This window comes from Haliotis rufescens, unplaced genomic scaffold, assembly GCF_023055435.1.
Source record: "Haliotis rufescens isolate VD_foot unplaced genomic scaffold, xgHalRufe1.0.p SCAF_2, whole genome shotgun sequence".
Lineage (NCBI taxonomy): Eukaryota > Metazoa > Mollusca > Gastropoda > Lepetellida > Haliotidae > Haliotis > Haliotis rufescens.
The window spans coordinates 42,623,698-42,639,846 of NW_025963890.1; the positions used below are offsets into that span (position 1 = coordinate 42,623,698).

The 16,149-nt window shown below is 38.6% G+C and overlaps 1 protein-coding gene across 4 annotated transcripts in view; it reads right to left on the reverse strand.

Moving 5' to 3' along the window:
- Positions 1-16,149, reverse strand: part of LOC124149403 — a 136,519-nt gene that overhangs the window by 100,096 nt on the left and 20,274 nt on the right. For 2 of the 4 annotated variants that reach the window (XM_046520954.2, XM_048400008.1), the window contains one exon: positions 15,044-15,119. In XM_046520954.2, coding sequence (XP_046376910.1) covers positions 15,044-15,119 — 76 coding nt within the window. Of the gene's footprint in view, positions 1-2,438; positions 2,767-9,241; positions 10,690-15,043; positions 15,120-16,149 lie in introns of those variants that run through there. The other 2 variants (XM_046520955.2, XM_046520957.2) reach the window with 2 other exon arrangements.

The following is a 16,149-nucleotide window of genomic DNA, read 5'->3' on the forward strand; positions in this document are numbered from 1 at the left end:
GGCTACGGTCCTTTTTCCCAGTTTATAACAGCTGGATATGTATTATGCGGAGGCAATTGTCATTTTCTCTACATGTAAATACGCCACTGTCTAAAAAAAAAGGTTTTCAGTTGGTACTCTACAGACTGTTGTCACAGTATTACTGACTCATCAATGACCTTGCGACGTGACACATTTATGCACACATTCCAGTAAAACTTGCAATGTTTGAAAACAGTTTTTGAGCGATGAGAATAGGGTAAAGATAAAGAGGTTGTCATGGTTGTGTGTTTTCTGATGGTAAATATTCTGTATTAGGAATAAACACTGAACACTCACATACTTCCCTCATTCGTTTGTTTGTTGTTTAACGCCGCACTCAGCAATATTCCAACTGTATGACGGACATCTGTAAATAATCAAGTCTGGACCAGACAATCCAGTGATTGACATCATGAGCATCGATGTAAGCAATTGGGATACGATGACATGCATCAACATAGTCAGCAAGCCTGACCACCTGATCCCGTATGTTGCCTCTTATGACAAGCATAGTTGCCTTTTACGGCAAGCATGGGTTGCTGAAGACCCATTCTACCCCGGATCTTCATGAGTCTAATACCCTCATTTGACCTGAACCCAACCCATGTCAAGTTTGAAACTTCAGACACAGGCACATTCAGCAGAACACCTTGAACAAACTCTTGAATAACTCAATGACTTGGATATCAAATGATAAATACATAATTCATAATCTTGTACTTTCTTCCAGCGTTATCTCGTCAACATTTCCATAATGTTAAACTTTGTAAGTTTTTATGTCTCGCCTGTGTCCACACATCACGTTGACTGATCAATACCTTAAGCCTTGCCTGAACAGGAATCAATACTGTCCTATGTCTACCTGTACAAATGTGCTTGCCAGGAGAGTTAAGTGAGGATTACGCTTACAATAAATCAGTGTCAACAAACACAGGTGATGAACAACCTGAATTCACACAGTGAAATATCAACCTGTTCTAACACCTGATCTTAGTGACACTTTATACAACAAACTGAAACAATACTTCACAGTGTTATATGTATTAATTATGTTATAAGGGAATGATATTAAGGCCTTTTTTTTATTGTTAATTCAGATTTTATTTTTGTCAAAGTCAGAAGTCAAAGGAGGAAAAAGCTAATAATCTCAAAATTATTTTGGTATGATGTGTTTGTGGGGGAAAATATGTATAAATTTGGGTTATTTAGGGTCGGCAGATCAGTGATGTAACAAACAAAACTATAATGGCCAAAAGATCAGAATTGTGATTGTCTTTACTGAAATCCATTTCATACAATACCTGTGAAGATTCTGGGGTAGAATAGGTCTTCAGCAACCCATGCTTGCCGTAAAAGATGACTATGCTTGTCGTAAAAGGCAACTAACGGGATCGGGTGGTCAGGCTCGCTGACTTGGTTGATGCATGTCATCAATCCCAATTGCGTGGATCGATGCTCATGATATTAATCACTGGATTGGCTAGTCCAGACTCGATTATTTACAGACCGCCGTCATATAGCTGGAATATTGCTGAGTGTGGCGTTAAACAACAAACCAAACAACAACCATTTCATACAAAAACAAATTAAACTAATTTGACTCATTACCTCGCATTGCATGTGTATGAACATTCTGGGCCTAAACAAACTGATAATCTCAGCACTGTCAGAGACAACAAATCTACATCTTATAATCATATGATCAGAATGCACAAAGAGGCAGTATCTGGAGCAACAAATTTCTTGAAAGCATTATCAGTCTTTATTAGTCCAGAGCTCCAGATAACATTTCGAGCAATTGAGTTTTTACTCCAGGGTTTCTATTTTAATTGGGTTATTACATTTTTCATTGGGTAACCAATATTATTTCACTCCTCCATTCATCAGTCTATTGGGTTTTTCCCAAAATTAGTGAACATTTTAAGATTTAAAAAAATGAAATAATGTCTTAGATGTATATAACTGTTCTATATATAGGCTTGAGTCAGAAAGTAAATTAGCTCATAATTGTGTTTCGGAAATTAGCTCCTTTGTATGCATGCTGAAAAAGCTTCATTGGGTTTTTCCTTTAATGCATGCATTTTTGTACGCAAGGTAATTGAAAGTAATTGGGTTTTGAATATTTTTGGGGAGTATTTTACGCAAATACGCAGCTTATCTATATCTCTGTTTGTCAATCCTTTATCAAGATAAAAACAGATTTCAGAACATGTTTACATTTCTAAGTTTTAATAAGACATTCTTTTACAGAACTATTAACAAATCATTAAATCCATTCATAGGTGAAAACAATCTGTCTATGGTCCAAAATCAACATCAAGCCTAGCAAAACACTTTTCAGACTAAATGTTACATAACAAATGTAGATTTGAAATCACCAAGAGACAGTATAAATAAGCAATAATAATATAGCCTACCTGTCTATATCAGGCATCAGATTACACCAGGTAATAATACATCAACATTTCTGTATAGACAGAGAGACAGGACTGCGTTGGCAGTCACTGAGTTAATAGACAGACCAATATCCTTTCTTTAAGTGGTTTTCAACAGCTGAAAAGAGCTAGTGTGTATTCAAGTGTATTGAACACAAGTGTGCTGAACCTAGGTGCCACTTGAATATCATGGGAGGCCTCTGGTTCAGATTGTATTACTGTCAGGTAACCTGCTCTATCTGTGTTGAAAGTATCTCGATTGAAGTGAGCGTAAATGGAATCTTGACAGATAAACACTTGTTCGTTTTCTGGTAATAAACACCCAGGGAGTTGAGTAAACAATGTTGGTTCGTGTATCTCGCCACCTACTGACATAGGCAATACTGAAGCGAAATTAATTTCAAATCCACTTTAGAATTTACTTTGTGATACTTCTGCAAGGCTGATCACTAGGATAGATCTATCGTATGAATATAATAAATTATCAGCCTCCCATAGTTACCTTTGCCACGTGTGATGGTGTGCATGTGTGCGTCATAACTTCCAATATTCTATTTGAACAAAACAAAAAAAATCTGAATTTTCTTTCACAAGAATTTTATGACCATAGCGTTTTTTCAACAGAATGTTGTTCCATTATAAATATTATAAATATGTGTGTGGAAGCTTTGAGTAACTCGACATAAAATGCAGATGGTAGTTCGGAGATGTTGTCCTACACTCCCAAGGTGAGGTATTGTGTGTTGCTATCTAATTAACACTATCACCATATATAATAATTATCCTATCAAAATATCAGTTACAATAAACAGTGCACATAATATTAACAACTGTTCCCGTGGTCACCACACATTGCAGGGGTTTATCTAGACCTGTATTACTGGATCGAATGCAATGTTCAAATTCATATGAAATTAAGGGGCAGTCGGGTAGCCTAGTGGTTGAACGTTGGCTCGTCATACCGAAGACCCAGGTTCGATTCCTGACATGGGTACAATGCGTGAAGCCCATTTCTGGTGTCCCCCGCCATGATATAGCTGGAATATTGCTAAAAGCGGCATAAAACCATACTCAATCACTCACTCCTTCGAATTTAAGAATTTAAAAAATATTACATTTTTGAAAATAATTATAATTTTCCTGCAACAGGCTCTTGGTTTGGAATCTTTGATAAATACCTGTAATATGTACCTCTATGTTATTCCTATTTGAGTAACGCTAACAATCTAGCAGTGAGGATCCTGGTTAGCAACTCATGCTTGTCTTAACAGGTGATGATATGCTTGTCGTAAGTGGCCACGAATGTAATCGGGTGGTCAGGCTCGCTGACTTGGTTGATGCATGTCATCATATCCCAAATGCCTAGATCGATGCGCATGATGTCAATCACTGCATTGTCTGGTCTAACTAACTCTCTTGCCTTGGGAAGATGGTTGTGACAGTATTATCCTTCCGTTGTCATTACTTACTCATGTTATCCCCCTCATGTTTGCAATTGTTGTTAGTGATAATCCTTTACTGTTAATCCTCCACCTACTATATATATTCTGTACAATGTTCCTCATTCAGTCTTGCTTGACAATGGTATAAGAATCTATACCGAAACGTGGCTTTTTACAGTATATAAGAAGTTGTTATCCATAAATTGTGTCTACTTTGTATTTCAGACTTTTTGTAAATTTTAGGCATTTAGAGTGAAATAGATTGATGTGTGACAGGGAGAATCCCTTAGACTTGGTATTAACAAACCAACTTTTCTTTAAGCATTTTTCACCCAACACATCAATTTTTTAATTCCTGGAATGCTTATCATGGTAATATGGTACCATTATTTCAACCACCATCAGTACAAAAAATTTAAATGTTTAAACGAAGTAATTGAAATACAGAGGCTTCAACATCCCATGTCAAATAGCCTTGCTCCGCCTGATATTGTACTGTAGCGTCGGCCCGTGAAGATCCTGGGTAGAATGGGTCTTCAATAACCCATGCTTGCCGTAAAAGTTGACTATGCATGTCGTAAGAGGCGACTAACGGGAACGGGATCCCAATTGTGTGGATCGATGCTCATAATACCAATCACTGGATTGTCTGGTCCAGACTCGATTACTTACAGGCCGCCATCATATCCAATTCGTACGTGTTCCCCGACTAATGTCCTTGTTGTGATAATATTTGATCCGGGGAATTTGTCACTGACACTATAACACATTAAACCTCTTCATTTTGCACCTCTTGGTCCGCTAATTTTGCTTTTATGGCCAAAAATATCCGTTTTGCGTTTCTTGTTTTTGAAGAGTATATATAAACGATTTAAAAAGTATGTCTATATGGTGAAATCCCGTTAATCCGGACGGTAAAGATAACATTAAAGATCCCGGTTTTAAAAAAATTAGACCCCGGGTAAGAACTGATTGTCGTAAAAGGCGACTATGCTTGTCGTAAGAGGCGACTAATGGGATCGGGAGGTCAGGCTCGCTGACTTGATACCTGTCATCATATCCCAACTGATCGATGCTCATGATGTCAATCACTGGATTGTATGTTCCAGACTCGATTATTTGCTGACCGCCCTCATATAGCTGTAATATTGCTGAGTGCGGCGTTAAACAACAAACAAATAAACTGTAGCGTCATCTGTGCTTTTCTTTTTTGACTCAACTATTCAGCACAACTACATGCACAAATTTGCAGGGGTTTTTTTTGGTAACATCAACGCTAATGACATTTTTCTGTATACATTGTACATTCTTACCATAATTTTCTCCTCAAAATTCTTATGTCATATAATGTGACTTCCTGTATAGATCAGATGTGTAGGAAGTATTGATTATTCTAATCACATTTGCATTAGGACATGAAAGTACCTTCACAAACACAGGAATCAATAGCATCAAAGTCTTGCATACGTCCTTGTCTTGCATACATCCTTGTCTTGCATACGCCCTTGTCTTGCATACATCCTTGTCTTGCATACGTCCTTGTCTTGCATACATCCTTGTCTTGCATACGTCCTAGTCTTGCATACATCCTTGTCTTGCATACATCCTAGTCTTGCATACATCCTTGTCTTGCATACGTCCTTGTCTTGCATACGTCCTTGTCTTGCATACGTCCTAGTCTTGCATACATCCTTGTCTTGCATACGTCCTTGTCTTGCATACCTCCTTGTCTTGCATACGTCCTTGTCTTGCATACATCCTTGTCTTGCATTCGTCCTAGTCTTGCATACATCCTTGTCTTGCATACGTCCTAGTCTTGCATACATCCTTGTCTTGCATACTTCCTTGTCTTGCATACGTCCTAGTCTTGCATACATCCTTGTCTTGCATACGTACTTGTCTTGCATACGTCCTTGTCTTGCATACGACCTTGTCTTGCATACATCCTTGTCTTGCCTAAGTCCTTGTCTTGCCTACGTCCTTGTCTTGCATACGTCCTAGTCTTGCATACGTCCTTGTCTTGCATACATCCTTGTCTTGCATACGACCTTGTCTTGCATACGTCCTTGTCTTGCATACATCCTTGTCTTGCATACATCCTTGTCTTGTCTTGCATACATCCTTGTCTTGTCTTGCATATATCCTTGTCTTGCATACGTCCTTGTCTTGCATACGTCCTTGTCTTGCATACATGCTTGTTTTGTCTTGCATACATCCTTGTCTTGTCTTGCATACATCCTTGTCTTGCATACGTCCTTGTCTTGCATACGTCCTTGTCTTGCATACATGCTTGTCTTGTCTTGCATACATCCTTGTCTTGCATACGCCCTTGTCTTGCATACGTCCTTGTCTTGCATACGTCCTTGTCTTGCATACATCCTTGTCTTGCATACGTCCTTGTCTTGCATACGTCCTTGTCTTGCATACATCCTTGTCTTGCATACGTCCTAGTCTTGCATACATCCTTGTCTTGCATACATCCTAGTCTTGCATACGTCCTTGTCTTGCATACGTCCTTGTCTTGCATACGTCCTTGTCTTGCATACGTCCTAGTCTTGCATACATCCTTGTCTTGCATACGTCCTTGTCTTGCATACCTCCTTGTCTTGCATACGTCCTTGTCTTGCATACGTCCTTGTCTTGCATACGTCCTAGTCTTGCATACATCCTTGTCTTGCATACGTCCTAGTCTTGCATACATCCTTGTCTTGCATACTTCCTTGTCTTGCATACGTCCTAGTCTTGCATACATCCTTGTCTTGCATACGTACTTGTCTTGCATACGTCCTTGTCTTGCATACGACCTTGTCTTGCATACATCCTTGTCTTGCATAAGTCCTTGTCTTGCCTACGTCCTTGTCTTGCATACGTCCTAGTCTTGCATACGTCCTTGTCTTGCATACATCCTTGTCTTGCATACGTCCTTGTCTTGCATACGACCTTGTCTTGCATACGTCCTTGTCTTGCATACATCCTTGTCTTGCATACATCCTTGTCTTGTCTTGCATACATCCTTGTCTTGTCTTGCATATATCCTTGTCTTGCATACGTCCTTGTCTTGCATACGTCCTTGTCTTGCATACATGCTTGTCTTGTCTTGCATACATCCTTGTCTTGTCTTGCATACATCCTTGTCTTGCATACGTCCTTGTCTTGCATACGTCCTTGTCTTGCATACATGCTTGTCTTGTCTTGCATACATCCTTGTCTTGCATACGTCCTTGTCTTGCATACCTCCTTGTCTTGCATACGTCCTTGTTTTGCATACATCCTTGTCTTGTCTACATCCTTGTCTTGTCTACATCCTTGTCTTGTCTTGCATACGTCCTTGTCTTGCATACATCCTTGTCTTGTCTTGCATACAACCTTGTCTTGCATACAACCTTGTCTTGCATACGTCCTTGTCTTGCATACATCCTTGTCTTGTCTTGCATACATCCTTGTCTTGTCTTGCATACATCCTTGTCTTGCATAAGTCCTTGTCTTGCATACATCCTTGTCTTGCATACAACCTTGTCTTGCATACGTCCTTGTCTTGCATACATCCTTGTCTTGTCTTGCATACAACCTTGTCTTGCATACAACCTTGTCTTGCATACGTCCTTGTCTTGCATACATCCTTGTCTTGTCTTGCATACATCCTTGTCTTGTCTTGCATACATCCTTGTCTTGGAAACGTCCTTGTCTTGCATACGTCCTTGTCTTGCATACGTCCTTGTCTTGCATATTGTCTTGTCTTGCATACATCCTTTGCAGTCTGTGCCAAACACTACCCTGAACTGGACCATTCTCTCATCATCATTTCAAACATTTCAGTTCAAAATAACATCCAAAATAAGTGCCCTTGGCAGGTCAATTTGGAAAATCATTATTTTGTTCAAAATTGGGATTTCCATTAAAAATCTTATTTCTTCTAAATTTAGATGTATTTTAACAATGAATTTTAACATTGCAGTCACACTAATGTTGAACTAAGCATCAATGCCTCTTCCTCTCTATTGGTCCTGTTATGAGTGAAATACAAGACAGATCTACAAAAACATAACATTAGTATAACTATAATAGCATGAGACCCGTGAAGATTCCCGGGTAGAATAGGTCTTCAGCAACCCATGCTTGCCGTAAAAGGTGACTATGCTTGTCGTAAAATGCGACTAACGGGATCGGGTGGTCAGGCTCGCTGACTTGGTTGATGCATGTCATTGATCACAATTGCATGGATCGATGCTCATGATATCAATCACTGGATTGTCTGGTCCAGATTCTATTATTTACAGACTGCCGTCATATAGGTGGAATATTGCTGAGTGCGGCGTTAAACAACAAACCAACCAACCAACCAACTATAATAGCATGAATTGGGAAACGTTTAATTCCAATTTGGGAATATTTATTGACATTTGCTACAGACTTGGGACTGAACATCAGCCTCTAAACAGATCTAGATAAACCCTGAGAACTATGTTTCTGGTTAAACTATAATCTGCTAAATTTAATCTAACTAGCTTCTGGTTTCAGACTAGCAAATATGTTATACTTTCATAAGCGGAACATTTTCAGATACTAAATTCTGATGGAGTATTCACTTTGTTAATTAATATTACCCATACAGTGGTTCAGATTGGTAGGGGTCAGTGTCACTGACCCATCAAATGACCCTCCATTTCTGAGCAATATCAGTCTAAGTTGGCCCCATACACTTGAACAATCATCTGCACAAGCATAGGGAAGTCAACCCAGACAAATTCAGATCAAGTTGAAGCTCTGTCTATCACACTCTTGATATAGAAAGAAAAAAATGATTTTTTCACCAGGTTAGTAAATAACAAAATTGTTCCAAAGCAAATGATGTGTTAAGTGTTTCCCTTTAACTTTTACACAATCCTTGGCCTAGATTTCTGTATGACATCCCAAAGGTAATCAGTGAACCATATCTTATCATGATCATGAAACTAATTATAAAATTAAAAATCTAAACATAATCAGGATTTCAGTCTGACTCATAATCATTAGTGAGTATTATGTCATTAAGATTATTTTTTTTAACTGTAACCGACATAGAGGAATGTCCGATGGAAAAAAACAACCTGACTCATTAAAATGTCATTATGTCATTTGTGTCTGTCCCAAAATCAATGTATACTTGAATGAATACCAGGTCACATTCAACACAACAGCATTCATAGTTAAAGAGCAGTTTCACACATGTGTCGACAGGTATTTCACAGAGGAACAGTTTGTAAGAATAAACATTATCAGCAATCATCAATTACAATCCTATCAGGTAAATTCAATCACATCTGATTTAGTTGACGTATGGAAACAATGAAACAGAACACTCACCAGGCTGCAGCATGCTTGATCCGAAGCTCCACACTCATAGAAATGCACACACGAATCCCCACCGAACTGGCAAACCGTCAGTCTTCATTTACCCGGCCAGTATCGCAGTGAGTACAGGTCCCAGGAGCAAGTACGAGTGGCTGTATTGGATGTCTGACTCTATGTTATCTCCGCCTGGCTGATCCACTGTCTGATGCGTATCTCCCAGCCCACAATGGACGGATCACGTCAATTATTTCTTTAGCTGAGGCGAGACCACTTATATTTCATATAGTGGTGTGTCCTAAGTGTGATTAACAGATGCACAGCACTTTTTGGACTAGTGTGTGTTCCTGCATAATACAGTTGATATATACAGTATTTAGCCCTTGCGGTGTCACCAAATCAATATTAACACAAAAGTTGAGCAATGAGCCCCGGAACTATCACACTGAGGTTTTGTCATTCCCTCGCCATTCCTGCTGTCAACAGCTATGATAAAGCTTATAAGTCGCTCAGCTCAAATGAGACTGAATTGGTTTGGAATATTGTATGTAAACAAAATAATCTGTGACAACACACCTATTTCTCATATATAAATCTTAGGTACACAGAAACTGCTGGTAAATGCACTCAAGTTTTTCCAAATAATATAAATCACAGACATGCTGGGGATATACTATGATCCAGTTTGAACACAGGAATGATCCCTCATGAAGAAGTATTCAAGAAGTATCCAAATTTGATTATCAACTCAATATTTTGAGAACGTGTGGCCTCCTCAGATACAAAAGGCCAACAACATAGAACCTTGTGCATTCAGGAAATGCTTACAGTCAGATGTGTAGGACTTGAACTGGTGAACTGACCCAGACTAAGCCTGTTCAGGGATTAAGTTCCGCCAGAGTGACGAAATAAGCAATAATCCCCCAGCAATGTTAATACCACAAATCTATACCTAGCACTGTTACCCAAGTAGAATCCTGTGTGTCCCTTTGTGATCTACCTGTGTCTAATTAGGCATACCTGTAGCTGGGAACAACAGGTAAACATTCACAGTGAAAGTGGCTTAACGAACTCTCAGCCTCTGCACATGGAAATGACCAATTAGCTAACATGGCTTAAGGTCAAGCTAAGAAATTAACAGAGATTATACATAGACACAGCATTCAATGATCAATAATTTTTTAATTTGACTTTTACAGGATATACAGGTTTTCAATTGGACGAGAGGTCGGTCACATGACTACGAAATTGACGTTCGTCAGTGTATGTACAACAAAATTTGACTTGTTTTATTGCAATATATATCTTGATTATTGGTTTTGTTTGAAGCAAATGCAAGTGATATGAGAAGAGGAATCTGATTGGTCAATAGGAGGGTCATAGAAGTGACATAACTAGTAATAGCCACTGATCAAGCCCAGAAATTTCCAGCCTAGTTCGGCAAAGGGTGGAAACTGGACTTTCCAGTTAACTCCCTTGCCTCAGGAAGATGCCACATGGGTACAATGTTTGAAGCCTAGCATGGTATCAGCCCCCATTAAACGCTGGACAAAAGCAGCATAAATCCCAACTATCTCCCTCGCTTAAAATTACATGATACAGGACATGCTCTCTCTCATTGTTACCCATCTGCACACTGCTGGACTCAGCTGGTAATCGGGGGAAGTAACCTTGTATACGTAACAAGACGTTACAATGACATACTGACCTGTGGCCAGTGTCTCAAGTACTTTTTATGCCCCACCCAACAGTCGGCTGGTGATCAATAAACGTAACCAGTCCATCTTGAAAATTGCAGGCCCCCATTTGTAAATACATGCCAGTTTAGATAATCATTATCAATTTTCTCGGAATTACTTTACTATGTGCCTTTAACACTTACAGCATCATAATCACTAAGGTAGCTTTTGCTATTGTACTATTTCAATGGCTGATTCAAAATTGTCAGTGTCAGTTTAGCAATGAAAGTTTCTACTACTAGAATACATTTTACTGTAGGAATACATTTTACCTGTCTGACAAAAGCTAGCTTGATAACAGTGTTATGACCTACACAGAGACGTCGCTCCTAATTGTAATAAAGAAGTTCTTCATCCATATATCTTATCCTTACTTAGTGCTCCAACCTCCAAATGCCTCTCAAAGGAGCTAAACATAAATAAACTGATGGAATTGATACTTGTATTAATAAACAAAGTATAATGATGCACCATTAGTTAATCATTAAATTTTATGGAATAAACTACAGTAGACAGTATACGACAACTAGTTTTAGTATGTTATAACCATGGTTTCGTTATAAGCATATTAAAGCATATATACAGCAAATGGCCAGGACAAAAAATAAGTTTGTTATATCCATCAGTTCATTATAAGCGTGTTATAAACATAGTTTACTGTACAATACAACTTTCAGGTGGTATCTTAGATTGGCCTTTAAGAAATGTCTAGATTTGGAACCCTTCAAACGCTCCTAAAATGTATAGAACTGAAACCCCAATATTGATCCCATAAGCCCTTTCTGTAGCTGCACTGACTGAGTCTATTTAACAATACCATGTTAAATCATGAAGATGTACATCAGTACATGTACAGATAACACATCTATATCAGTGTCATAAACTAAAGACGTCCTGGGGTCCTTGAGGTCGGCTGCTACAGTACTTGAATCTAAGGGTCCAACGTGTTTACAATGCAGTCTAAATGTAAAGGACCCCTGACCTTTATACTTAATTTCTAACACTGAATAGGTTTACAGATAACTCACCCTATATATCATACCGACAGGTGTAAATATACAGTGGAGTCACGATACGATACATATCCTGATACTATGGGTGGGTACAATTTGTATCCCAATACAGTACATTTATTTCATAAGCTGATATTCTTTCTATTTGCAGGTGAATCACAACCCTCAATCATTTGTTCACAAATTTCAGACATCAAAGATGCGCTCCTGTAGGGGAGAAATATATAGGCTAGAGGAAAATGTGGTTATTATACTTCCATGTCAGAATGATGAGATCTGACTGGTTCACTTGATCTTGATAAAATACTGTGTAACCCGCCATGGAGGGGAATAAATTTCTCAGTGGTGGAATAAATCTCTTATACCCCAACATGGGCAAGTCGGGCTGCACGTGGATTTCTGAGAATCAGAATAAATCCCTGATACCCTGCTTCAATTTTGAATTTGTTTGAATTCTTTTACAATGTCATATCAAAACATGTTGGTAAGATAATTTCGTTGTAGCTCCGGCTAGTGGTACAAAAACTAACAAGGGACGCATAAAACCCCATGTACCCCGAGTGATCCTGCTACAACTTATAACGTTGCTATTTATAGCCAACCTGGAAATACTAGAGAATCTGCATAAGCTGGTTGTTGACCATATTGTTCAGCATTCTAAAATTTTCATTATTCACATGTTTAAACACCAGCATAATTTGTGATATAATGTATTGTATCATGGGCCATGTATCAGGATACAATACTGTATCGCTGTATCGTTACACCACTAATCATAACAGTGTTTGTTAGCAGGTCTTTGAAAGGAATTTAGAGTTTGTTATGTCCACACCAGCGAGATCATGCTGTGGTTTACTACCAATAACTCTGACACTAAGTCAATCATCACATCTAAATATACCATTGAATGCAACAGCAACAGGTGACACAAGGGTCAAGATAACTTGCCTAGCCAACCACAACAAATAAAGCTGCAGTTGAGGTACTTACACAACCTCCTCCTGAGACCCTGGTCATTCCCCCTCTTAATGTAGATAAAGGAAGAAAACAATTTGTAGTCATTACTATTTAGAAGGGATTAAGGATCTTTATTTTGAAAATACACAGCACACAGCGCTCCATTTATTATAACCCTGGTCAATGGATCAGTGTTAGAAATTGCCACTAGTCCTGTAGTCCTTGCCAAACCGCCAAAGGGCTAAGGTATAATAAGGACTAGTAGAAATTTGCCATTTTTAAGGGTTTTGCTATTTGTGGTCATTATAAGGACAAGTGGACTAAAACAGTTGGTTTCTATAGCTGTGGATCAGCTTGCGCTCAAATTTCATTCATACTCCGTGGGGAGTATACAACCCAAGCTGCCTCATGAGGGACTAAAGGTTTACATTAGCATCTCATCCTACCAGGTACCCATTCACTGCTGGGTTAATAGACACATATTTCATTCATAAAATGTTGTGTATCGTAGTAATATTTCCAAATGAGACACACATTTCCTAATAGCAGAATGACAAACTGACAAAATGACAAAAACGAAATAATGCAATGAATGTGAATGTGTGAATTTCTTTTTTTGTAAATTTGTAAGTTGCACTGCAAATGTTTTAAATATTTTCTAACAATGAAAACAGTTAATTGGATACGAAAAGGTTGCAGTAAGACTGTAAGAGTAACCAACCGTGACATCCCTAACATATATCCTCATCTCATCATGTTTGTATGTTGTTAAACGCCGAACTCAGCAATATTCCAGCTATATGACGGTGGTCTGTAAATAGTCGAGTCTGAACCAGACAATTCAGTGATTGAAGTCATGAGCATTGATGTACGCAATTGCAATACGATGACATGCATCAACCAAGTCAGCAAGCCTCTAATGACAACCATGGTTGCTGAAGACCAATCTTAACAGGGCCAGCAGTTAAATCCACCCCTGGATATGAATCATCTCCAGTACAATACAGCCACATGCTTCCAAAACATATGGGGGCACAGGTGGCTCAGTCGTCTAAGGCACCGCGATTCGCTGTGCAGAGTTGCATCCCTTGGGCACGCCAGAAACCTATGATTGTGGGTTCGAATCTCAGTAAGCCCCGATTATGTTTCTAGGTTTGTCAGCACCATACCTCTATTCGTGGGTTTCACCAAAGTGCTAAACGTCTGAGACCTGCATCACTTCGGGCTTTCTTCCCACATTAAGCTGACACGCCGCGATATAACTGGAATACTGTTAAAAACTGCGTTAAACCCAACTCACTCACTCACTCCAAAACATATTTGATTATTTTAATGCTAAGTTTCTATTTTAGTTTTATTTAGATCTAGTATCCAAAACTTGTCTGAAGATCTAACTCAAGTGGAGATCAGGTGTTCAAAATCAGCAAGGATGTTATCATTCAATGGAGGGGGTCAACTGGTGTAGTCAACTGGATGAAATAGCTGTCATATTACTGACTGCTATGTAAAAGAGCATTCCTCTTCTAAAACACTCTCTGCTATGACACAGGTCATATTTGCTACTCAGTGAAGCAGTCCATATTGACAAATGACAAGACATTTTATGGCACTTCCTCTACTTCTTTCAACCTGTGCTGTAGAAGCAGTTGTTAAACTAAAGTGGATCACAAGTCAGAAAATGTTTGTAGTGTAGTGATTTTTGTTTGTTTGTTTATTGTTTAACACTGCACTCAGCAATATTCCAGCTATATGATGGCGGAATGGAAATAATTGAGTCTGAAACCAGACAATCCAGTCATTGACATCATGGGCATCAATCCACACAATTGGGATACGATGACATGCATCAAATCAAGTCAGCGAGCCTGACCACCCAATTCAGTTAGTCGCCTCTTATGACAAGCATGGGTTGCTAAAGGCTTAATCTACCCCGGATCTTCACGGGTCTGTAGTGTAGTGAGAAATAATTGGTGCTTAGTGAGACGTTCCACTGTCCAAGGCAACACATGTTATACCCATGGTCAAATTTTTTGTTGAAAATTACCGCTGAAATTAATGCATCATTTCATTAAGTCCCTTTCTAAATAACAAATTATGCATTTACTCACAGAAAAGTAAATTTTCTCAACATCTGTGGTCTGGGTAATCCAATTCCTTGAATTTTATGCGTGCAGTCTGCCTCATCTGAAATAGAATGACAGAATCTTAAAAAAAAGAATTACATAAATCAGCTACCCTGACTACACATTGTTTAACCGCTGATCAAAACTATCTGAACTAGGTAAAATCTTTATAAATTAATATCCAACATATTGTAGTGTAGTCCCCGTCCCCCCCCCCAACAAAAAACAAATAGAAAATTCCGTGAAAGTGGTGATTTACACTGGGTCGTTGCAGGACTTTCCTTGTTCAGATCATTTCTGGTGTTGGATTGTGAAAATAATGTTGCTGTGCTCCAGACACTTTTTTATAAATACTCGCGACAAAAGCCTTAAGGTTTTCTAGTATTTAAGTATCTTGCCTAAGTCATTTTTCTGTTGGTAGGTGAGATTTAGTATATCACATAAATGTTTATCATGTAAACCTAAACATCACATTCTCTGCAGACTGGATTAACAGTAGTAGGTGATATTTTATGACTGCTTCAAATATTTTGTTGCATGGAGAGTTTTTAAATGTTTTTTCTCTGAAACGAATATTGTGTGTTATGTGTTACCTTGTCCCCCTAATTTTGAATCAGCATGTGTGGGTGTATTACCCTCAGAAGCATCATTTAGACTGTGTAAACCCATTGATGTCACATAGGAGTATTAATATTATTCCGAAAACATATTTTTCACTTTTCACTTGTGTGTTCTTATATAATGCATTAAATAATTTGTGAGTGTGATGTCACACCTTTAGTACTTGCCTGAATCAATTCTAAAACCAAAACATTAGAGCTCCGCACAGCAAAGCCTACAACGCAGAGTAAACTGGCTTCCATATTGTTATTTATTAGAGTCGAATTGATGAGAAAGCTTGCATGCTTTCCTTACAGATGAGTCTCAAATTACTAATTGCCAGTTTGATTTTATTAGAAAGCCAGTGTTTTTCAAAGCCTTGATCACAATATACATATGCCTCAGTCTAATGAGAGAGTGAGTGAGTATGGTTTTACGCCGCTTTTAGCAATATTCCAGCAATATCACGGCGGGGGACACCAGAAATGGGC